Source organism: Astatotilapia calliptera, chromosome 15 (assembly GCF_964374335.1).
Source record: "Astatotilapia calliptera chromosome 15, fAstCal68.1, whole genome shotgun sequence".
Taxonomy (NCBI): Eukaryota; Metazoa; Chordata; class Actinopteri; order Cichliformes; family Cichlidae; genus Astatotilapia; species Astatotilapia calliptera.
The window spans coordinates 18,916,763-18,941,270 of record NC_137436.1 but is presented as its reverse complement, the minus strand read 5'-3'; the positions used below and the strand labels follow the sequence as shown (position 1 = coordinate 18,941,270).

At 38.0% G+C, this 24,508-nt stretch overlaps 1 protein-coding gene across 11 annotated transcripts in view; it reads right to left on the bottom strand.

The window, feature by feature from the left end:
• Positions 1-24,508, bottom strand: part of LOC113006752 (DNA (cytosine-5)-methyltransferase 3A-like) — a 92,990-nt gene that overhangs the window by 16,994 nt on the left and 51,488 nt on the right. For 10 of the 11 annotated variants that reach the window (XM_026142905.2, XM_026142909.2, XM_026142910.2 and 7 more), the window contains one exon: positions 5,919-6,122. In XM_026142905.2, coding sequence (XP_025998690.1) covers positions 5,919-6,122 — 204 coding nt within the window. Of the gene's footprint in view, positions 1-5,918; positions 6,123-18,847; positions 19,008-24,508 lie in introns of those variants that run through there. The other variant, XM_026142915.2, reaches the window with a different exon arrangement.

Here is a 24,508-nt window from a genome sequence, read left to right as displayed (position 1 = left end):
TCTGTGTGATGTTGTGTTAATATTAATGGAAAGATATACTGTATTGATCCCACGAGGGAAATTGTTTTCTGTTCCTTTTTCAAAGTCTTAGAGTTCAACTAACTAACTACAAAAAAGGGCAAAAATATCCTACAGAGATGGAAAACAACCTCAAAAAACAACCCCCCCCCCATCCTCCCACCCACAAAAACATCTAATCACAAGTCCTCTGGAAAATGGGGGGCGGGGGGTGTCTTTTACTTGTCCACGCTCAGAGATGGAGTCTCTCGCAAGTATGCAAGTGACCAACTCATCTTGGCCTCACCAAATGTGAAAACAAAGAGAATACCTGCACTCTGTGAAAAGTGTGCTTCTTAATATTGATCACAGGGCCAGATGAAGATGTGTCATCACTGTAATCCTTTAGTGCTTCAAACATTACCTGCAGCTGTCACTGAGCTTCCATTTGTTCTGAGCTTACGGTAGTTGTCATGTTCTAAACTTTCTTTATATACTACACTTTCAAGTATATTTAAGTTGCTGTGATTTTATCTAAGGAATCAAGAGTCTAGGGGTTAGTGCATTAATCTAACAACTGAGCGGTCCCTGGTTTGCGACTGGGAGGGATCATAACCCTAACCTCATTCAGCAGTGTTACAATCTAGTGTGCAATTAATGCTGGTCGCAGGCCTGAGAAATGGTAGGTTTCTTCTGGTGTAAAAATCTCAGTCAAATGAAATATGTGGATCAATCTCCGGCAGGAAATAAAAGAGCAGCTGAATGTTGTATAGGCAAAGTTTTATGTCGCTGGCACTAAAATTTATTTCATTTCTCAACAAGAATTTCTGTGTTTTTTTTAAATATAGAAACACATTCCACTGAAGCAATTTTACAGTAATATTGTAATTAGGTGAACAAGAACCTTCATGCTGTTGAACTCTTATCTCTGAGTAAAGTCAGCAAAAACAATCACAAGCTGAGAAAACTTGAAGCACTGAATCATGCTTCTTCTGTAGTCTTTTTTTCAGTGTAGCAATGACTGATAAAATAGCCACAAAATGACTACAACTTGGCCTCTGTGTATAAAGTGTGGCCCGATTTTGCATTCATTGGATCCATATAAGACCAACAAGATTGGCTGTTGGATTATAACCTATTAAAAAATGACTAGCTAGTTCTTGCTAAAACTGTCTACAGAAGTAAATAGAATTTATTCAAGATGTTTAAAAAAATCAGTATTCATTGTTTTAACATAAATGGGATCATTTCATGTACAACAGTATATAAATAACAAGAGACAGTTATCAAGTACATTGAAACTAAACAGGTCAAGGACATCAACATCAACTCAAAGAAAACAATGCTCAACCCGCACTTGTCTCTGTCAGTCAAAACGGATTTGAATTGATTAAAAGGAATTAGCTTAGTATCTAATTTTTCAAGCTTCTGCAGATTGTTCCACTTCTGTAGAGCACAGTACATAAAAGCCAGTTTCCAGATTGCAGTATTAGCAGAATATTATCTTCAAGGACCAAATAGAGCCTAGTGTAAAATTGATCTACAGTTAAACAAAGAAATGTAAGATTCCCAGGAAGCTTGCCAAGAACTACTTAAATAAAACACTTTTCTCTTCTCACTGTCACCAAACTTCCTCATATTGATCTTGAAGTTGTGTTTTAAAGCCATGCCCAGTTAGGAACCTGAAATTAAAATATTATACTGCATCAATAGAGTTTAAAAATAGAAGCAGAAGAATGTGTCTAAATTAGTAACAGCTAAAATACTCACTGGACAGTTTTCTTGACTGGGATTCTTTCTATAAAATAAGACTTAGTTCATGACATTGGTTTTTGAACCATAGTCTTACATCAAGCCAGAAATGTGTGTGCACATATGTATTTAGTTGTCACTCTTTAAATTGGTGTGCAAATAGAAATATTCAGTTGGTCATCACTATATATATTAGGGGTGCAACGATATTCGTATCGATATTGAACCGTTCGATACAGTGCTTTCGGTTCGGTACGCATATGTATCGAACAATACAAAATTGGTAATTTATTTTATCAACTTTCCTTCTGACGATGCTGTCTGTGTTGAGCGCTCAGTGAATCTGCGTTCGACTACTCCGCCTAGGCTGCACTGTCGAGCGCAGATCCACTGAGCGCTCAACACAGACAGCATCATCAGAAGGAAGAGCGCAGGGCAAGCTAGCGAGACAGAAGTTAAGCTCTCCATGCAACATGGCAAATTGAACCTCCCCCACCCTCATTCAGATCTGGCGTTTGGAATTATTTTGGTTTTCATGTGACGTATGACCCTGAAGGTAAGCGCGTCATGGACTAAAGTAAAACAGTATGTTGGATGTGCCACGCAATGCTCAATTACATGGGTGGGAACTAGTGTGTTAGCGCAGTTAGCTCGTTAACGCGTTGGCCGTCCAGCCCCATGCACGGGGCGATCAGGGGTAACTCGTTAACGGAGATTTGCCGTGTTGTGGCGTTAACGTCATTTCAACGAGATTAACCTGAAAGCACTAGTGGGAACACAACGAATATGACTGCACATTTACGCCGACATCATCCTAGTGCAAAGATAAGTGGAAGCAGACAAAAACAACAAGCACGCATGCTACAAACTTTACCCGAGTCATTTAGACAGCCGTTAGCACATGATTCTCCTTATGGGGACCTGATATGTTTAATATGCTGCTGAGAATATAGCCCAGAAGAAGCGTATAGTATAGCTTTTATTTTGGAAAGAGCCATTTCTCTGTAATAAACTCTCTTTTCCAAAGATGAGTGATTCCTCAATCAGATACAGGGCTCGCAATATCGCTAGTCCGACGTCCCGGGGCTAGCGATTTTTCCAGTCGGGCTACCAAAATCTATTTCTTCCCTGCCCGTCGGGCTATCGTAGGAAGGAAAAATATATGTCAATGCTTTTGCATTCTTTCGGAAATGTAGCTGGGTAATTATGTCATTGGCATCGGTGAGCCACTGTCAATATGTGACATATTGAAATCGCGTTTGAATTTGCGCTTGTTTTTTTGCTGTCACTTTGCAATCGCGCGAACTGTGTATAGAGAGCGACAGCACTGATTGGTGAGTGATGATAATTTGCTCTGCGTGTGTAAAAGCAGCAGGATATATATTTCAGTTCTGCTGAGCCAAATAAGACAGGTCAGGGTGAAGAAGTGACAGCCAAAGAAAAGCTTAACACAAAACGGAAAAGTTATGACAACTCAGACTATAAGGCAAAAAGAAAGTGCAGCTTTATGGTTTCATGGACAAAAGAATTTCTGTGGCTGCAATATGATGAGCTATATAACCAGGGGTGCACATAAGTGGTCCGCAGGCGCGCATTTGCTGTCAAAATAAAAAACACACACAAGGGTTAGGGTTAAATTTAAAAACTGTACTTTTGAGTTAAAATATATATTTATAATTTTAATAAATGACAAATTAAAAAGGCATGAACATTTTTTTGTATCGAAAAAATATCGAACCGTGACACCAAAGTATCGAACCGAACCGAACCGTGAATTTTGTGTATCGTTGCACCCCTAATATATATATATATATAGATATATATATAGAAATATATATAGAAATATATATATATATAGAAATATATATATATATATATACACATACATATGTATGAGTCATATACATATGCAGGAGTCCTTCTTTGCACAGCTGATCAGGAAGGCTAGCTCTGTGGTCGGCATGAAGCTGGACACTCTGGTGACAGTGGCAGAGAAAAGGACACTAAAAAAGCTGCTGGACATTATGAACAATGCTGGGCATCCTCTGCACACGGCCATTAACAACCAGGAGAGTCTGTTCAGTGACAGGTTGCTTCTCCCCAAGACAAGAACTAACAGACTTAAAAACTCCTTTGTCCCACACGCCATCAGACTGTTTAACTCCTCTCTGGAGGGGAGAGGGAGGAGAAACAGGAGGACAAAGGAGGGGGGAACAACTAAGCTGTCGTGCCTCTTCACCTCACTGTACAATACCTTGTGCAATACTTTTTGTAAATAGTCAATGGTGCAATAGACCTCAATACTTGAAATGTGCAATTCACTTGTATTTTTATTTTTATTCCTATTTATTCTATTTATCCCCTTCGTATATTTTATTTATATTTGTCTCTGTATTTATATATGTGTGTGTATGTGTGTGTGTGTATATATATATATATATATATATATATATATATATATATATATATATATATATATATATATATATAATATTCTGTAACTGTAACTTCTGTCGGTGCTGTGCTTTTTGGAAATCGAATTTCCCAGAGGAACCCACCCGAGGGATTAATAAAGTTCTATCTTATCTTATCTTATCTTATCTTATCTTATCTTATCTTATCTTATATAGATATAGATATACATATGCATATACATGTACACATTTAAACTAACATGCATGTTATGGCGTGCCTGTCATCAGAGGGCGCTGTTGTGTGTAAAATAGCATTGACCGTGTACAGGTGAATTTTACTGTTTCTGACCTTTACTCCTAAGCTAATTGTTAAATGTGAATAAAAGTGGTCCTAGAATAAAACCCTGTGGCACACCTTTGTTAACACCACCAGATATCATCCATAAGCCACACTTTGTTTTCAACAACTGAGAAAACCAGTTCTCAGCTTGACTTTTCATCCAATCGAAAGAACCTGATGATTGACAACATTTAATATAAAATATATGTGCTTTGATATAATTAACACTGTTTAAATTGTGGCTTTCAGAGAATGGATACTCTGAAGCAGAGCCATTCAAAATAAACACTATTATTTCACATCACCAGTAAACTGATGACAGAAAATGACAGAGAGGGAGGAGGAGAAGCAACAAATGTTCCCAGCCAGACCGGAGATGAGTCACAGTGACACTCCCGGAGCTTTCAACTATATCAACATCACATATTGTACATGGTCGTCCTAAATGAATTTAGCATCCCAAGTTTTCATGAAAATGGAGATGTTCAATACTGTTTTATCATTTTAAGTAATTCCGATCATGCTGGTTTAAAAGGTGAGAGAATAAAATTAAAGTTTGAAATTAAAGTTTTGGTGAGATTTATTCTGTGAGCTCCGGCTCTTAAATTGAAGAACAAACTCAGATGTTTTAAACTGACCACTCAATCACTTACTACCCACTGTAAATTATTCACTACACAGTGAACTAATCAGTGAACAAATGCAGACAGCTGTTGATACATGCATGTGTCACTGCCACAGAATTATACCCCTAATTATCTCTGCCTCTAAAACAAAGGAAGAACACTGACACTTTAGTGTTACTATGCTCTGTAATTGAAAAAAATCTCACTACAGCATTTAAATATACATTTGTAACACATATCATATGTGATTTTCAGACCTACTGTCTGAAGTTTAACTCAATTTTAAAGCCCTCCAAAAAAAGGCGTCAGAAATTCACAGAGTGTGAAGGTGGGACCAGGCTTGTTGTATGGAGGGAAAAAGAGGTTTAAGTCATAGAAAAAAAGCTGTAGGAATGAGTGTGACTGGGTGAAAGCATCTTTAGTACATGGTTGAATGTAGTAAAGGTTCTTTAAGTGCTCAGTAATAAGCATGTTATAGTTTTATGCCCAAAAGGCTGCTAGTGTTCACTGTCATCAAACAAGCACAAGGCTTTTTATTACAATGGACCAACTCTGCATGCACCCTTCATCTGGACCTCAAAGAAGCATAAAAGGAGTGACACACTAGTGGTGTCTGGTCTGCAACAGAGTATTATTAGATCCACCTTTTGGGCTTTTCTAAAATACACTGCAGTGCATCTGGTGAAGTCTGAAGTAAGAAATACAAGTTGATTCAGCGAGCGTGAATCTGAGCCTCGAGCCCGGAGGATGTATGGGGTTGGACCAAAAATGACAGCCAGAATCTCTCACCTGGTATTCAATCTCACTGGGCGTGGCCTGTTCTCCCCTGGCGACCGGCTCGGGTGTCACAGCGACCGTCGGAGAGGCAGGGTCTGTGTGTTGTTGTGAAGGGGGAGGGGCAGGGCTGGCGGGCTCCTCCTCTTTCTGAAAGTCAGCTTCTGAGAGGTCATCCATCATGTTTATCTCTGCCTCTCGGTAGGCCCGTCGCTCTGCCTGCGAGAGAGGAAGGATACTTTTATTCCATCAACGTTGTTTGATGCACAGGTGTTGAGTTCACAGGATGACACAGGGGAAAAGTCCTTCCCACAAGAATTAAACACAAATGCCTTTAATGCTTTAATAAAAACACAAAAGAAGCATGTTCCCAAAATATCAATTATGAGATAATAAAAACACAGATTTCTCCTCTGGTAGATGCGAGTACATGCTGGCAGGTTGATAAACATGATTGAAACAAGAGAAGGTGGTCAGATAATATGTTTTTTTCTCCAACTGTTGCAAAAACAAGCAATTTATTTTAGTTTTGAAATGCTAATTTTCTAGATACTCTTCAGAAAAGTTGCCTAGTCACTTATATGCATGGTTCCTAAACATCACGAAAAGATGAATATATGAGGGTTTTTTTTATAATTGTGTGGAAAGTTTTAAACAAAGCAGCCTGATATCAGTCAGAGGGAACTGAACTGACTTGTCCCACTCTGACTCACACGGAGGAGAACAGTAGATTAAATCATATCTATACTTGTCTTGAAAATCTGAGGTTAATTAACATTTGGAAGTGATACAGACTGACTGAAGGCTTTAGTGTGTTATATTCCAGTACACGTCAAACTGTGGAGCCTGCTTTTGACTTTTCTACTAAAAACTAATGCAGAAACTGGTGCGCTAAAAGTCATTAAAGTCTCTGATGCTCAAAATTTCCTGGCTAGGAGATCCGGTCTGGTGTTAAAGGTGTCACCTCATATTCAAACTAAATCTATGCCCAAAATCTTTTAATTTTCTACCTCACCAAGGCTCTTTGTCAAAGGATGGTTTGGCAAAGCTATGAGGTAATGTCAGCATTATCTTACAAGAAGGAAAATGTATAAAATGTTGTATTTGAAGTAATTGGAAGTTTTAATCAAGTTAAAAACATTAGAAATTAACAAGTGGACACATTGACAACAAATTGTTTTTCAGCTCAAGTTAATATTTATTAGGCCCTGGAAAAATAACTGTAAAAATGTTCCAATTTTTGACCTTATGTGAGTGTAAGAACAAATTAAAATTCCTATTACTAATTTCTGCTCCATGTCAAAATTTCCAACACCAGACTCACGATTTATGTCCGACTTTTTATCAGATTTTCCTTTGGGCAAACCTCCCACATGTACGCATATCCTCCTCCACCAGTACTGATATCATTAGATAATAGATTACTCATTCAAATGTTTCATCAAATAAGACTTCACGTTTACAATAGGTTGTGTGGGTTTGCCATTTTGCTCTTGCTATTTTACTGCGAGTAGAAATATGAGAAGAATGAGAAAAAAATGCAAACAAAAGGTCCCTGGCTCAATGGTTTCTTTGGCAAGTGAACAAGCAAAAAATGTACTACTGAATACTGAAGCAGCATTTAAACAAATGTTTTGCTATTTCAACTTTCTACCACAAATCAAGAAGTCAGCAGATCTCAGAGCTGGGCCAAATCAGCCAGGGGCTCAGCAAATGTCCCTCCACATACTGGTGTGGTAAATTTAACTTTTTAAGTTGCTTTAACCTGCCTACAATTTTCGCACAGCTGCAAGCCACATTGGAACCCACCTGGGTCTCACAAGAGGGCCATAAATTAGGCAGGTGGAAGCATCAGTCTTCTTTTTTACTCTATTTGTCCTGAGTGAAAAATGAATATGAATGATGTGAATAATGTCAGGTTATTTGAAATTTTAAACATTGTAAAAGTAGGTAAATAATAAACACACATAAATAGATATAGACCTATGTAGCTTTGAGTTCTGATATAGTGAATAAGAGATTCCAATCAAGATAACTATAGATAACTAATACGAGCTAAACTCAAAATATTATTTAATTATTGTACACATACAATTCAGAATAAAAGAAATGACTGACTATTATTACCTGTATTTATTTTTTACTATTTTTTTTTTTTAATTTGGACAACAACAACAGTGTTGCTCTGATTGTCATCATCCCAGGGTTGGGATTTTCATTGACTATATTTAAGTTTGTATTTTATGGTTCTTGTATTTGCTTGTTGTCCACCTTTTCCTCTGTCTCTGTCTTCATGTTTAGCATGTGTCATTTGGTCATGTCATGTTTTACTGTGAAGGCTAGTCTTCTGCAGTGTCTTACTCTAACTTTTCTTCCTGCTTTTCTCTCGCCTTTGTCAATTACATCCAGCAGTGTCAGGATTCAGTTCCCTATCAGTCCTCAGTGTGTATATATAGTGCTTACTCTGTTCTGTCTTCTGTCATGTTGTCTGCTTAGAGTATATGAAACTATCAGTTTACTTCCTCCTTGTGTCCTGGTGCCCTTTTCCTCGTATCCTGTGTTCATTCAGTTTGGTTAACTGTTGATTGGTGAGGGTTTTTTTTTGTTCCTATTCAACTCTCCACACAGCTACACTGTGACATGAATAGCACAGGTTAAGAATTTAAACAATAACACCCAAACTCAAAAGAAAAAAGTGACTCTAGAAACTTTTGAAGATAGTTAAAAAGATGACAGCTGACTGGCAACTTCATCAGCTATTATGTACGTTAAAATCTTCCCTGCATATTACTGTCATTGATCATGTCTGGCATGCCCGCGCCTGTCGAGGACATCGTCTCCTCCTCATGTGTGTTTCCCCATCTATGATAAACTTTGTTTTATTTCTGCTGGTCCGTAGCCAAACACTGTCCTTCGAGGAGGTCTCATAACTGATGCTTTTTGTGGTTCTTTCTAGCTAAAGTGGCGGCTGCTCTAGATCAGGGCCCTGCTGCCTCGAGCTGCAGGAACAATCCTTTAATTGTTCCTCTAAACAGGAAGTGAGTGGGGAAAGAGGGTGCGGTGGGGAGGGAGTTCAGTGGGTTCAACTTAGGAAGGAGAGAGAGAAAGAGAGGAAGAGAAAACAAAGAGCGAAAGAGTAAATAGGATTATATCATAAAACTGGAGAATACAGCACAGACAGAATGCGCAGCTCTTTGAGTGGAAGTCAGGAAGACACAGAGCTCAGATTTTCAACTTAGAGTTGACTTCATTGTACAGCAGTTGTGACCAATTACAACATCATACTATAAAAATACACGATTAAAATTACAAGTCTTGTATTCATACTTTCCCTAAAGTACAAAAGTACACCAACCCCCCCAAATGTGAATGAGTTTCATTATTAGTTTAATAGAGAGTGGGTTAAGGAGTTTGAGCTGTACTTTAATATTTTAGAAGTCAATGATCAGCTTTGTGTATAAAATCCTTGGAAAAAACAAACATTTGAATTCACTCAGACTGGCCTTTAGGCTCCGATCAATGCCTGTGGTTGCAAAAAGACTTGAGGTCTATGTCAAATCAGCCCTCAGCTCCCTTTATTTATGACCTTAATAAAACCTTTCCTGATGACTTTATGGTCTCAGTCACTAGTTTCCTGTGTTACTGAATAAAACCTGATTTTAATTTTGTAAACAGCACCCATTAGAGTTTAAAAGAAAGATAAATCAGGGTCTGGTTTACCCTTTGATTGACAATTTGCTACTGTATGAGAGTGGAGCGTTGCTCGATTTCTAGTTCAATCCATCCCTTCCTTTTTCAAAGCATTTTGTGGTGGCTGACATACTCATCTCTGGACTTAACAGGAAAAGTTTGACGTCACAGTGGCTACAATCATCTTTATAATTTCTAAACACTCCACGCTTAGACTGGACTAGCTTTGCATCATCAAGTTCTTTATTCATCGTCTACTGGGCCTTGATGTTGCCCGTCATGTCATCCTCCAATGCAAGATGTTTTTATCTCCACTCCCCTTAGAGATTAAAGGGTTAGATATTAGAAAATGGAGACCCCAGAGGACAAACATGTGAAATAAAAGCAAAGAGATGGAAAGAGATACAGCAAGGAGACACTTTAAAGTGGACATAGCTACATATTTTTATTCTTGTACTCCACTTAAGTAGCTTTGCATGATTCATAAAACAACGTAATCCAGTTTTATTTTTCCAACTGAACCTTAAGGAAGCCCCTCAGTTCATTATTGTCTATTTCTGATGTCATATATAGCCAAGAACTAAAAAAAAAAGTACAAACTCAATGTTTATAGCAGTCTGATGCCTGAACTTTTGGATTACATGAACAGATACTGACATTGTTATTTAAAAGTTTGAACAGGAGCACACTGGCCTCCAAATTTTAGTGAAAAGTAAGAATAAGTAAATATCAGAAGGGCACTTAGAAAGCGCAGACCTCCACCAAGGCCATTTTTAAATAAAGTAATCCAGGTCGGCACCAAAATAGTAAAGGTTCTTTTTTTTATACCTCTCCTCAAATTTCATGGAAACTGGTAATTTTGCACATTTCATAACATTACAACCTAAAACTCATAATTGTACATAAGGATGGGATTTGAGTAAGCATAGTGCCCACCCGTGATTATCAGTAATAGCTACCTGCAGAAAATCAAACTTCGGTGCTGAAAGATGACACAGTAATGTGGCCCTGAGTTGAGCTCTCAGCTTAAAAAAACAAAAAAAAACAAAAAAAACTAACCATGTGCTCACTCCTACAGATGAGGTCCTATTGACCTAAAATCTTTCTAACACTAAAGAGAACCATTTGTTTGTTACTGGAGCTGATGTAGAAACCTGCTGCATTCTGCTAAATAGAAAAAAGAAAAGGAGAAAAATGGTGAGGGCTACTGATGGCATAAATTCACGTGGAGGAGACAGTTTGTGACGGTGTTCTCCCGAGTATGACCCCGAGGTGAGAAGGTCACTTTTTCTCACTCCTGTTGGCCTCTGACCTCATAAAATCCTAATCAGCCTGTTACATGGATCATAGACAAACCACACACACACTCGCTCACTCACATACACAAAGAAAGTGAGGAAATCTCCATATGTCTTCACTGGTCCCTAAAACATCTGGGAGACTTAAATAAAAAAAACTGTTTTTTTCCTTCCTGCAGCTAAATGGCAGCTATTTTTATTTTTTTATTAGTGCAAATGTTTTGTGCACTAAAAGTAAAGCAAGCACACACAAAAAATACACTTATTTTGCAGTTGACCTCTCTTGAAAATACTAAATCAAGTGGATATTTGGTGTGAACACAGCTGGCTTTGTTATGAGTTTAGAAGCTATAACTAACTAAATACTTTGTGGTTTACATTAAACAGCTGTTCATACTGACCCTCCTATAATAATCCAAATTCTTTACAATCTCAGAAAAAGGCTTCCCAGGCCCTTTCATCAATATATATAAATTTTTGTCTAAGGAAATAATCTAGGCTGTAGTATCCAGTGCAGACCGACTGATTTCATATGAATTGAGCCCTTTGGCATTTAAAAGCCTGATGTTCTTTGTGTTTTGTCATTTTTACGAGAATTATAGAACCAAGAAGAAACAGGTTTCAGCCTTGTGATAATTTTCTCACATCACTCTGATCTTTTCTTGAAAGTGTTCTAATCTTTCTGTCGAACACAGAACAAACTGAGAAAATCCTCTGGATAAACTGCACAAATGTCTGGTGTATTTTTATTTAACAGTGTAATGGTGCACAGATTACATATGTACACATTAACCAGTTATTACTGTGTTAGTCTGGACAAGCTGACAGTCCTTTGCTTAGATTTCAGATCCCAAATCTTTACTCCAAGGATTTTGCTTATATATGGGAACTTTCTGATGGGCAGATGTTGTTTCATGGATTTGTTCTCTTAATGTCTTCAGACAGGCCACACTTCAGAAGCCAAGTTCACACAATTTTCATCAATTAATTCTTGTTTGGTTATTTTCCCTAACAAAAATATTAGATCTAGTTTCTTGCCATAATTTTCACCTGGTTTTCTGCCCCACAGTTTGAGATCCACTGATGTAATCCCAGACCAGAGTGGCTGGACTGTGGCGGCCACACCATCTGTTGCAGGATGAGTTGTTCTTCGTGTGGCTGAAGATAGATCTTTATGACTCTGGCTGTGAGTTTGGTGTCGTTGTCAGGCTGCAGAACGAATCTGGAGCCGATCAGATGCCTCCCTGCTGGTATTTTGTGACCATAAAATAAGTTCCTATACCTTCTGCAGTCTGTATGTGTGCATGCTGGATGAACCGTAGTTTGACATTTTTAACATACACACATGTCGCCCTTATTTACATTCCTTCCATCTTTGTTTAGGCATTCTTGTCATTTTACCCTAGCAATGTAATTCACCACAATATTTTGCCACAGTAACAATGAGCTTCAGGGTCAGACCTTAAAATGTTATGCAGATACAGCAGGAATTAGTCCAATTACGGGTTTGGAATTCAAAAGTTTTTAGGCTTGATGCCTGAAAAAAGGTCAGCTGTTAACACCAGCTGTAGAAATTTTGTTTTGTTCTACAACATTAAATATGCAAATATACCAATCTTGAATTTTGGCCCTTTTATGTGTCCCGCAGAAAGTGATTGTGAATAAGTGGCTAAATGAGCTGGTTTTAAAGTAGTGAAGTAGGCCACGAAGTGCTGTACAGAAGAACCAAAGTGTTAAAAAGAAAAGCAGCAAGTCTAGAGGGCAGGAAAAACAAAGCTGGGCTCCAGTCTAATATCTTAGTTTAGAAAGATTCCCAAGTCATTGAAGAGACCCTGAAGTATCTGCTTGTCAGGCATAATAAGAGCTCTAAATACTTTAAAAAAAGCTGCTTCAGGTCGTCATTTATAACCTCATTTGGCAGAGGATACACTGGACCATCATTCACGGAAGTATAGAAGAAAACAATATGCTGTAATCCACAGCCACGCTCTATCAGACTGTTCATGAAAACAACCGACATAACTGACAAGCGCCACAGATAATGTGTTAAATAATTAGTTCTTCACTTCATGTCATGACCTGCTGTCATGTTTTTAACCTCAAATGAGAGTTTGTTAAACCCACAGCTGAAGATTAAGCTGCTGAGATAAAATCTACTCTAAGTTATTGCTTTGCGTGAAGAACGTAGGTTTATATATAAAAATATCTGAGGTATAAGTGAACTGAACATGAAATATTTAGACAATAAGATTGGTGGGCTGATTAAGGTCCAGAGGGAACACTGGGACTGTAGTTTGATGTGCTTCATAGAGACGTTGCCACACTCAGGTGAATACACACACTCTGACTGTACTTGTCTTCAGGACTTTTCGGTTAATCTGAGCGATAAGAAGAAATGTGTGAGGACTGTGTGTGGATAGCTGTGATTTAAATATGGTGTAGAATAGGGCTGTGTCATATTGTACTGTCTGTGATAACAAGGGTATAATGTTTTACATGATAGAACAGTGCCATGTCGAGATATAAATTATACAATAATGCTTAAGTTGCCTAGCAACAACGACACAAGCCCAAACATGTCTAAGAGCAGGAGCAGCGTGCTGATGACCACTGAGTACCTAAAAAAGGACAACCACCTCTATCCTCTAAGCAAAATTATTGGAAAAACATGCTTAAAAGCTGTTACCATTAAAGGTGGAAACAACAAACTTGTTTCACCAAGTCTACAAAAGAGGCGATACTAACAGCTGGTGACGTGTAACACAAAAGTAAATAAATGACTCAATCAAACATCGCTGGAGTATTTGTTAGTTGCACTCTATGTGGCAGGAAGAGCAAATGCTGGATGGTTATTACTCATGCGGTTATGTGGTGGTACAGGAGGGCTTTAAGCGACTGGCTAAAAAGCTCGACATCCCAGGTGGAAAATATTGCTTTAATTTCTGTTTTATTATGCGACAATATTTGTGCAGGCTCCTAAAGAATTACAAGGTTAAGTTACTTTAGTTAAATGTTAAACCGAAGTGTCATGATTATGTTATAGTTAAAATTCTCAGGACATCATTGTAAGCTCCATATTGTTATATACCTATACCTTAAAGCTAAGAATAAATATTCAGAGAAATCATCACAAACATTTCATCATCACTAACGACACAGCACAGCAAAACATTACAATCCAATGCAATCTCCAGCTTCTACATCATGCGTATCAGAATCTCAATGGAGGTTTTCTGTGTTGTTTACAGGAGCAGTTTTGACTATGAGGTGATAACCTCTTAATATTACCACCTTACGATTGTGACAGCCATGCGCACTGTAACTGTGATATAAAATGTTCATCCTGTTTCTTCTCTAAATTCTAAATTGTAATTTGATCTCAACCTGGGCTCATCTAAACTTTTTGCTGTTGCTGTGAAAGAAACTCAATCATTACGTGTAGCATCTGGACCGGATCATCTCATTAGAGGACTTGGAGCTGGCTCGTGCTGCTGAGTGAACTCGGCCAAAGCCAGTCCTGCTTACTGGATGAAACTGTGTTTGTTGCCTGGCAACCTTAGCTGATTGAACACTCCACCAGGAAGTTTTTTTCATGGATGAGGATGACTCACTGGTGACAGGCAGATATGCATTCATCACCTGCTTGGGTTTCTGTGAGCGCAGGGCTCTGGGCTGAAATAACCTGCAGGGTCAGCTTCATGCAACCAGCACTACATAAAAAAACACAAAGGGATTTGTCACCTTTATTCAAACTGTGGATGCAGTGAAGGCAAAAAATTATTATTAATCTGATAATATTACTGGTAGCTTTACAGGGAATTTATAGCACAAAAAGGTTTTACATGCAGTTATTTCAGCACAAACTACTATTTGGACCGTTATTTGGTGTACTCCATATGGCCAACACTAAGTTTCGCAATAAGCAATACATTGAAATATATTCCAATATAGTGCACATATACTTGTATACTTAGATATTTATTTTTTACTATATTACCTTATTTATATTATATGTATATATATGTTTATATTTTACTTTGTCTTACAGCTAGGACTGCTACAAATAAAGAAACATACGTAGACAGATGTTAACTAAGCAATGAATTATGAGTAAGCACAGCTGTTTGTGGGCTTTATAGGACAGAATACACTTGCAGTATAGGGCATGCACTAAAAACTGAATTAAGATCATTAGAGCAACAGCATTTTTCACAGTTTAAACATATGTATATGACACAATTTATCACATTCTTTAGTGTTAGCTAGCAAGACTTTGAAGTAAATGTATTTTAAAGAACACATGCTTTGTCTCTTCAAATCATGATGGCAATGAAGAAAACAGAGCTTTAAAACAAATGGTAACCGTTGTATTTTAACCCAAACCATCATCTGTTTCTAAAATATGTAAACCAAATCATCTTTAACAATAATCAACGATAACCAGTAGGCCTTACTTCCTACAAGCCAACAAACAGTTGTGCTTAGTGTGGCCACAAAAGTTTATATGTTAGTTTACTCTGTCAACAAGTACTATACAATGGTGCCGGTTAACATGCCTGTTATCTGCTTTCTTGCACAGATCCCTTATTTTTTGTAAAAATCTAAAAGAAGAAACTTAAATCAAGGAGGAGTATTGAATAGAAATATTAATATTAGGAATACAAATATAATAAATAAATGCAGATATTGTGTTATGAGGTAAGAATTTCTGTATCTGGTGTTGGAGAAAGTGCTGCTGCCAGTCTGGTAAGAAAATTTCCCCCCTTTAAAAATTTAAAACATTATGTAAATGGACACAAATTGGGTGCAGGAAAAATTTAAAATGTGTGTCTAGAGACATGGATCAATAGAACGGAGGTTATGATTATTTCAGGAACTCCTTTGAGACTTTGTTGGATATAAACATGTTTTGAAGGACACGTTCCACCTACGGACTCAAATTATATGCAGTCCAATTCTTTTCATTTATGTTGTTTTTACTGCATTGCTGCATTTCTTTTGCTGTTATATAGATTGTTTTTATGCATTGTAGTATGACTATTTTTTTTCTATATTATGCAGGAGAGGAACCTGGTTTGTGAACCAGTTTAAATGGAGTAAGGCCAGTTAAATGAAACGTATGCACTGAAATCTTTGAAAATACATGAAACAACAGACTCTGTCTATGGAGCTTCCCATCAGCCTTTAAATACTTCACATCACCTGGAGCAATTACAATCAGGTGCCACATAAGGACAGGTCTTTTGTTTTCTGCCCACACAGCTGCCAGCTCACTCAAAGGCAGCAAATGCTCTTTTAATAATCTGACTCAACATTACGACTGAGGGCAAGTTTAAGTTCTCACATATTGTTTTACTACATATAACATCAAGTAATTTATGCTGCAATCAATAAAAATGTGATGACTGTGAGGTTTGAAATGACCTTCCAACCTATAAAACACACAGTAATTAGGCCAGTTGGCAGCATTTAAGCTGGAAGACTTTCACTTTGCTGGGGCTCATTCAAGCCTCTACTCTATGTTAGGCTGCAGAAGATTTTCTGGGTTCACCCGCATGTTTGGTCACAAATCTGTGTACTTTTTTTTTTTTACATCAACAACTCCTGTGAATCTTTCTGTCAAAGAGGAACTTCTCAGATTCAACCAGAAGGTATCATGATAACAAGTTAAAATTTGTTTTAAAACAAAGAAACGTTTCTTTGTTTCTTTGTTTCATTGTTAAAGGAGGAAAATAACCTGAAATGACTGAATCTACTTGAAACTAAAGAAAATTCTGTAATACCTTTGGTTTGAAACGCTATAAATATATATATATTTGTATATATCTGTCTGCTAGACATCTTCACGAGAAAATGATATGTGTGTATTGTCATGTGAAGGACAAATAACAGCAGGAGATGGCAGAAAGACACAAGGACAGCGGTTTTAATGTCGTAAGTTACGACTTTGAACTTTCACAAACCCCTTGGCCTGGTCAACGTTTTCACTCTCAGTGCCACCCCCTCAACCTCTGACCTCTCACCCTATGACCTAACCAATGAGCCGTTACTTAAACCACACCCACTTTAAGAGCGTGACTGACCCTGACCTGCAGACGAACCTTACATTGCTCAACACTGCATGCACACACAGTGCAATTAAAAGAGCAGTTAAGACCCCTCCTCCCACGTTGTCAATAGGCAGCACTGCTCTTTCATTAGCATTGATCGCGGCCGAGGGACATGTTAAAGAAAGGCAATCAGTGTTTTTTCCAGGAAGCTCTCCTGAGAAATCCTAATGACATGGACTAAACAACATGTGTCTGATTGCTGTTTAAGGACAATAACAAAGTGTTCGGACTGACTGTAGTATAATAATTTGGTGATCTGGTATAGTTTTCCAATATTAAGTAGACATTTGGCCACTGGAAAATGACCGAGCAACAAAAGGTAACTGTTTAAAAATACACCCAAGCCTGATGGTAATCCTGGTAACTTGCTGACATTTTCCATTTGTTTACATATTTGGTAATATGTGAACTAATGGACAAATGACCTTGTGACTGGGAATGTTAATCTTCTACCAAAAAAAACCCCTCTGGATTGGGTAGCCTTTAGTGTGCTGTGAATGAAGAGCTTCATATTTCAACCTAATTTGAGTGTCGTTCCAGCAACAAGAAAAGCAGGAAAGGCTTACAGCTATACAATCCTCTCCATTGATGAGATACTGTTACCTGGCAGATCTCACCTGACTATGAAACTGCTTTTCTGTCAGTTTGAGCCTGTGAAAATGGGGGAGTATATAATTTCTAAACAGGAAATAATTGAGGCAAAATTTTATTATTGTTCAAAAACATAAGAATTTGAGTGTAACACCTAAATCCAGTTCTTTCTTCTTAGAAACATTCACATAGTCTTCTTAATGTCATTGAGTGAATACGATCAAACTCCAACCTAAATTATGTTAATTATATCATACAATACTTTGATGATTTGGTGGTGTTCCCAATAGAGTACTGGATTAAACTTTTCAAACTTTTCAAAATACAAGGACACAAATAAACAGAAAACAAAATTAGTATCTGGCTGTTTTTTGGACACAACCTAAATACACCAAACTTTACAGCGTCATATTTTGGTGTTCGTTTCCAAAGTATCACACACTGTTCCACCCTCAGGGAACTACAGTTGTACAAGACCTCTACAAAGAGCTAGCATTATGAAAAGGAGTCCAAGCTTTGTGGTCGTTTTCAAAATCTCTGAAGCAGAAATGAAGTTTTCTGCGATGTCCAAACAATAACCAAGAAAGGTTGGCATAGGAGGTTGTCAAGCAGAGGCAAGATTGTCAAAGAAGATTTTTCTAAAAAAAAAGAAAAATAATTGTTTGAATTTAACTTGTGTACCTTAGTTCTCTTTGCATTAATGGCTTCCAAACTTTAGATAATTACATAGGTGGCACACGAGAAAATTGGAAAGGTCTCAAGAGGGAAAAAGCAAAGTATTTTTGTTTTTCCTCTTGCATGGAAAGGAAAGGCTGTTTTATCACAAGCCAAATGAAAGCAGTATATGTATGACTCAATGATAAGTCTTAAAATATTATGTGCATGTTGCTTTAAGCAGACCAAACAAGAAGTGGGAACTGAAGGGTTAATTCAGTAGAAGGGACTGAGAAGCTCTAAAGCTCTTTCCCTCCAAAACCAACAAGTAAACAAAAATGACCCCCACTAAGTCAGTTCAAACAGTCTGTGAGATGTTCTACTCCCTCCACTTGGTCTAAATCCAGCAGAAAGCATGAAAAAAGCTAAGTTAAACATCATTTTAGTTTAGCCTGCCAAGCAAAGTCGTGTTGAAATAACTTGGCGATAGTTTGTCTCACATTTTGTTTTAAAAGAAAGAAAAGCTTGAACTTAGGGTCACATATCTTCACACACTTGCAACACGTGCACACAAGAAAGAGAAAAAAATTAAATCACTTACAGGCCAGGTATGGTAGCTCTGCAACTGCAACCCTTCCTCCCTGGCTCTCTTCCTCTCTGTCATTTTCTTCGTCTGTCTCTCCTTCTCTCTAACCTTCTCTACCTCCTCCTCTTTCTCTTCTGTGTGTCTCCTGGGCTACACTCACCCTCAAGCCTTCTTTACCATCTCCCTCTGATTGGCTGCCAGTGAAGTGTGTGATTTACTGGCTCCTTCACCTAACAGATGTTTAGGTGAACAACACACACACACAGATTGGTGGTGTGGAGTTATGTCTGGCGGCCCCAGGGCTATAAGTGAGATAATGACACACAGACACACACACACACACTCAGCTTAGTGTGTGTGTGTGTGTGTGTGTGTGTGTGTGTGTGTGTGTGTGCGTGTGTGTGTGTGTGTGTGTGTGTGTGTGTGTGTGTGCGCGTGCGTGCATGTGTACGCAGGCTAAGGTCAAAGGTTAGGTAAGCCGCAGAGCTGACAAGGCTGTGGGATGTGTTAGGGTCAGCACCTCGCATATGCACACACAAATGTACACATTAATGCAGCCATACATTGACACAGAGGGAGTTAGACGAAGGTAAATAAAGCAAAGCTAACATAACTTCTATAAAATGAATTCTGGGAATTCGTGGGACCTCATATGTTTGCATACACTACTCTACAGAGCTAAGGCCAAAGACATAAAAGATGGACATAGCCACCGCGATGTCACTGTGATGGTTGGTGATGTCACAAAATGATGCCTTGAGCTAAACATTTGCATCATTGTCATCTTGGTGTTTTGAAACCTAAAGTGGCAAGAGAGGTGTGGATGCAACTGTAAAGCCTACAATCTTTTATCCCCCTTCTGGAGATGGACAACAGCCATAATTTACAGTTGCCTCAAGGCACTTTATATTTTAAGGTAAAAAACTTGAGAAAATGGCAATAATCAGATGACCCTCTATAAGCAGACACTTTGGCGACAGTGGGAAGGAAAAACTCCCCTTTAACAGGAAGAAACCTCAAACAGAACCAGGCTCAGGAAGAGGCAGTTATCTGGCATGACCGGATGGGGGTGCGGGGAGGAAGACAGGACAAAAAACATTAATGGCACATTATATTGACTAACCATCAAAACTACTAACTGTAACCACAAACTCATCAGGTATATGTTTTCTCATAACCTAGACCCAGGATGTCAAACATAAGGCCTAGGGACCAGAATCGGCACAGCAGAGACTCCAATCTGGCCCGCTAGATGGCTTTGGAAAATGTAAAGAAGGCCATATATTTTTGGACTTTTAACCTTGTTTTAATAAGTTATAGAGCTTTTCCTATTGATAAAGACTCCATGGTTATTTATACTACACCAAATTACTTAACAGATCTGTGCGGTATGTGGCCCTTGATGTAAAATCAATTTAACATCTCTGACCTAGACAATTTGTGTTTTTCGGCAACCACAGGAGTCTCCCCCTACAGGCCATTAGAAAGACTACAAGTTTAAGGTAGCAATGATATGTGAAATAATAGTTAGCAACACAAAGTCAGTGAACTGACTGCCATTGACAGCAAAGATTGCTTTTTAGCTGACATACAGGGGTGGTAAATTCAGGGGTAACTTGCCTGGAATGTCCATGAGTTAGTTACCAATGGTTAAGCGATAAAGTGAGAAGTGACAGACAAATCTTGGACGAGGATTAAGTGATTAATTGATTCACTTCTTGTTGTTTTTATCAATCCTCCACACTACTGTATATGTGTACTGTTTATCATGTAAGTTGTGGAATGTGACCTTGCCCCCCCACGTCACGGAAAATTTACACAGCTGTGAATATACTCAAAAAGCGTTTACACATAGGGAGTCTAAAATATGCTGAATGCAAGCTGTAATGCAAACATCTGGTGCAGCAATTGAGGGGTATATTGATAGAAAAAGAAATTTAAACTAATATTTTTTGTTTTATTACTTTTTCTAGCAAAATTGAAGGAATGCCATCAGCCACAATGTTAGATTTTATGCTTCTGTTAAGTTTCTGTTGTTCAAACAAATTGAGCATTTAGATGAGTCCGTGTTGGGCACTGGGAAATAATAAAGTCACAGACTAAATAGGTATTGATTTAGCATTGGCATATGAATCAGTAAGGCCAAAAAAAATCACTGCAAGCTGTATAAATCTTGATGGTGGAGGTCAAGTAACTGCTAGCTGAAGCAAATGATGTTTTTAAAATGCTGTGGATTGTAGTGTGTGACTTGTTTGTGACGATTGATCATATCTTGTTCAGGAAAGTGCTGCACACTACAAATAAAGGTGGGAGGCTAAAACAAGGCTGCGATTGAAGGTGTAGATTGTTAAAGATGGGAAAACGATGCATAATAAATGAAAAGATGCCACTGTAATTTTATTGGTCCAAGAAAAGAAAGCGACTCTGCAGAGTTAAAGGCTTTCCTCCAGACAACAGCGAAATGGGATATTGATGAGGGTGTTAACAGCTGGCTGCAGTTCAAATGACTGACAGAGCAAATTCACACACACGTGCATACAGGAACCTGGAACTGGTTAACCTCTGTCTCCAGCACTGATTTCACCCCCTCTCCCCTTCTGTCAAATATACACACACACGTACACTTTCACTGCTTTTCTTTCCCTTCTTTCACTCCATATCCATCTTTCTCTGCTTTACATCTCAGTTAAAACTCTTTACAGGATTCATTTTCCTGCCAATTCTCTTTTTTTTCCTTCGACAACTTGTTTTTTCATTCTGTAGCATTCCCGTTTTACCTTTTCAGGCATTTTCGTATTCTGTTTATCATTGTTACACTTTGACTCACACGTTTCCAGTCTACATTATAAACATTGCGCACTAAAGTTGGAACTAAATATTGTTGCAGATTCATGTGAGCTGTAGCTTAGAATTGCTTCTCATATTTCCTTATCTGATAATAATTACTTGACTCAATAATTAGAGAAATGTGTGGAGCATTACCATCATGTCGTGATGTTTTCAACAGCCCCATCAGTTGAGAACCGCTGGACTAAACTGCCAGTGGTGTATGAAGTGCTAATTGCACATCAGCAGGTACAACAATAAACTGCTGCTGACATATCAGTCTATCACTATTGTCAATTTAATATTTGACTTAATAGCCTCTTTTAGAACACTTTGGTACTTTCCCTGAAGTATTCTTTTAAGACAAATTTTGTCCATTTTCTTTAAAGGAAAAAAGGGATCTGACCTTTGCCCTTCTTCCTTCATTTCTGTTTTCCCTCTGCTTTTTTCTTTCCATTTACTTTTAACTTTGCCTCCTTTCTTTCATTTGTCTTTTTTGTTTTAATGTAGACACTTGCATATTTTTTTGTAACATATATATTTGTACTGTTACCATGGTGGATGGTCACATAAAACATGACATGAAAGGTTAATATAATGAGGTCAGTATATATACCAGTAATCCATGTGAGCTAAAAACTCAGCTTCAGATGCTCTAAATCAGGGGTGTCAAACTCAAATACACAGTGGGCCAAAATTCAAAACTGGAACAAAGTCGCGGGCTAACGTTAATATTTATTGAAAAAACAAATCTTCCTTTAAATATAAGAATGAATCTTTTCTTATGGACTCAAACAAGTTTTGCTGAAAAACTGAATATGGAACAAGCAAAGCTTAATACTAAACAATATATATATTAGCTGTATAATACCAGTAGGCCTGCTCCAATAGTAATTTGGTATGGCTTCGCGGGCCAAATGTAATTAGGCTGCGGGCCAAATTTGGCCCGCGGGCCAGAGTTTGACACCTATGCTCTAAATGATCAGTTTTAGGCATTTTGTTTTTAAGTCAATCCCCATAGACTCCAATGTTAAAATGCATAAATTTAAAGCACTAAGAAGTATGTTTACAGACTGATACAAAGAAGTTTTTGTCTCTGTGAATAGTTAATTTTTAATTATTCACTGATTAGGAGACTACTAAGGCTTACAGTTAGTGGCATGTGTGCTTTGAGTGACAGGTGTCAGTCAGTCAGCTTCAGCTCCACTAGTTAAGAGTCTTTCAGCATTTCTGTCACTTTTTAATGAAAAAAAATTATGTCAATAATAATTTTTTGGTGTCGTAAAGACTGTCCAGGTTTCTGCTTTTAGCATTTACGCTTTTATTTTTCTTAGTCTGGATTAATTAGCAGTTATTTGTACCTGTGCATTGTGTTTATACAGTTTATCGATGTATCTTGTTAATCATACAGTATTTGGACCCTCTGGTCCAAGTATTCTGGCTCCAAAACAAAAACACTATAGCAATAGCCAAAATGCCAATGTTGAGACTTTAAAATGAGCCTGTGCTGGAAATGAGTATTTTTATGCTATCGTCTAATTATCCATGTCTCATTAAAATTAAAAATCACCTCTTTAGAAGTGACCTGTACAACAGTTCAGCAGATATTGATAACATGATAGGCCACCTTTGGATAAATTAAAGTTTAAAGAGCTTTCCTATTAGTCCCACTAGACTCATGTAATACAAACATAGCTTTGGAGAGCTGCTAATGACTCAGTAAGTGAGAGGATAGTGTTGACAGGAAGCCAGGCATACTCTACCTCTCTTTCTCTCTCTCCATCTGTCACATGCACATGCAACAGTTTGCAGATTGAAGACAAGCTGGCATCAGTTAGACCAACTAGACTCTGTATGTGTTTACATATGCTCCAGTTAAGCAGAAAGGTTTTTTTTGAAATCATAATCGTCATTTTCACCAGTGCAGAGCTGATTTATAGTTTATGAAGTAATTTAAAGCTCTTTTTGCTCTTTTCAAGCGATCTCATGTCACGTCTCACAGGCTTCAAAGTTTGTGTCCATCAAAAACTGACTGCACAGCAGAACAAGTTCAAACACGAGGGAAATGCAACCACGTGTGGTTTCTGCTCACTCTCGCTTTCTTCCTTCCAAACGCTGTTGCTTTTTTCTCACGCGCTCGCTCATGTCCTTGTGTGTGTCAATAAGCCTTAATGACTTTCTCTCTCTCCTTTTCACGACCACACACATACACACTTCCTGTCTCTTTCACTGATTCTCTTTTTTCACTTTAAGGTCATCTTCACACACTATATGCCTTGCTCGTGGTTACAGCACAGTTAACCAGCCAAGCATTTTCCTTGAATTACTATGTGCTTACTACTATAACTATGACCTCAGTCAACTACTCTCAAAGCATTTCACAAATGCTGGGTCAAACCTGCAGGTTAAACTACCAACTGGTCACTTATGTCTCAGTTATGAAGGTACTTGGTGGGTAAGTCTAAAATTCCCTCTCTTTAAGCTCTATTTTGATCACAAGTTCCAAAGGGGATCATTTGTTTCTCTCTTTACTACATATTTCTCCAAATTCACCTCCTAGTGACTCACTTTGTCCACCTGCTTACTGTCTGCCTTGCAAGCACCAAGCTGCACCTGTTTTCAGCAGGTTTCTGTGCTCCAAACAGCTGTAGCTGCAGCTGGAAGACGAACGAGTAGAAGAGAGCTGCAACACTGAACCAAAATGATGATTTTAGAAGGAAACAGATTAAATAATGAGTGCAAGGACACATCAAAGAATAAGAACAATCTAAGAACAACTTATTGTTATGTTGTTGAGAACATCTTCCTAAAATTAAAGTTTTCTAAAGTGTTTTTGAATACCGTTGTTTT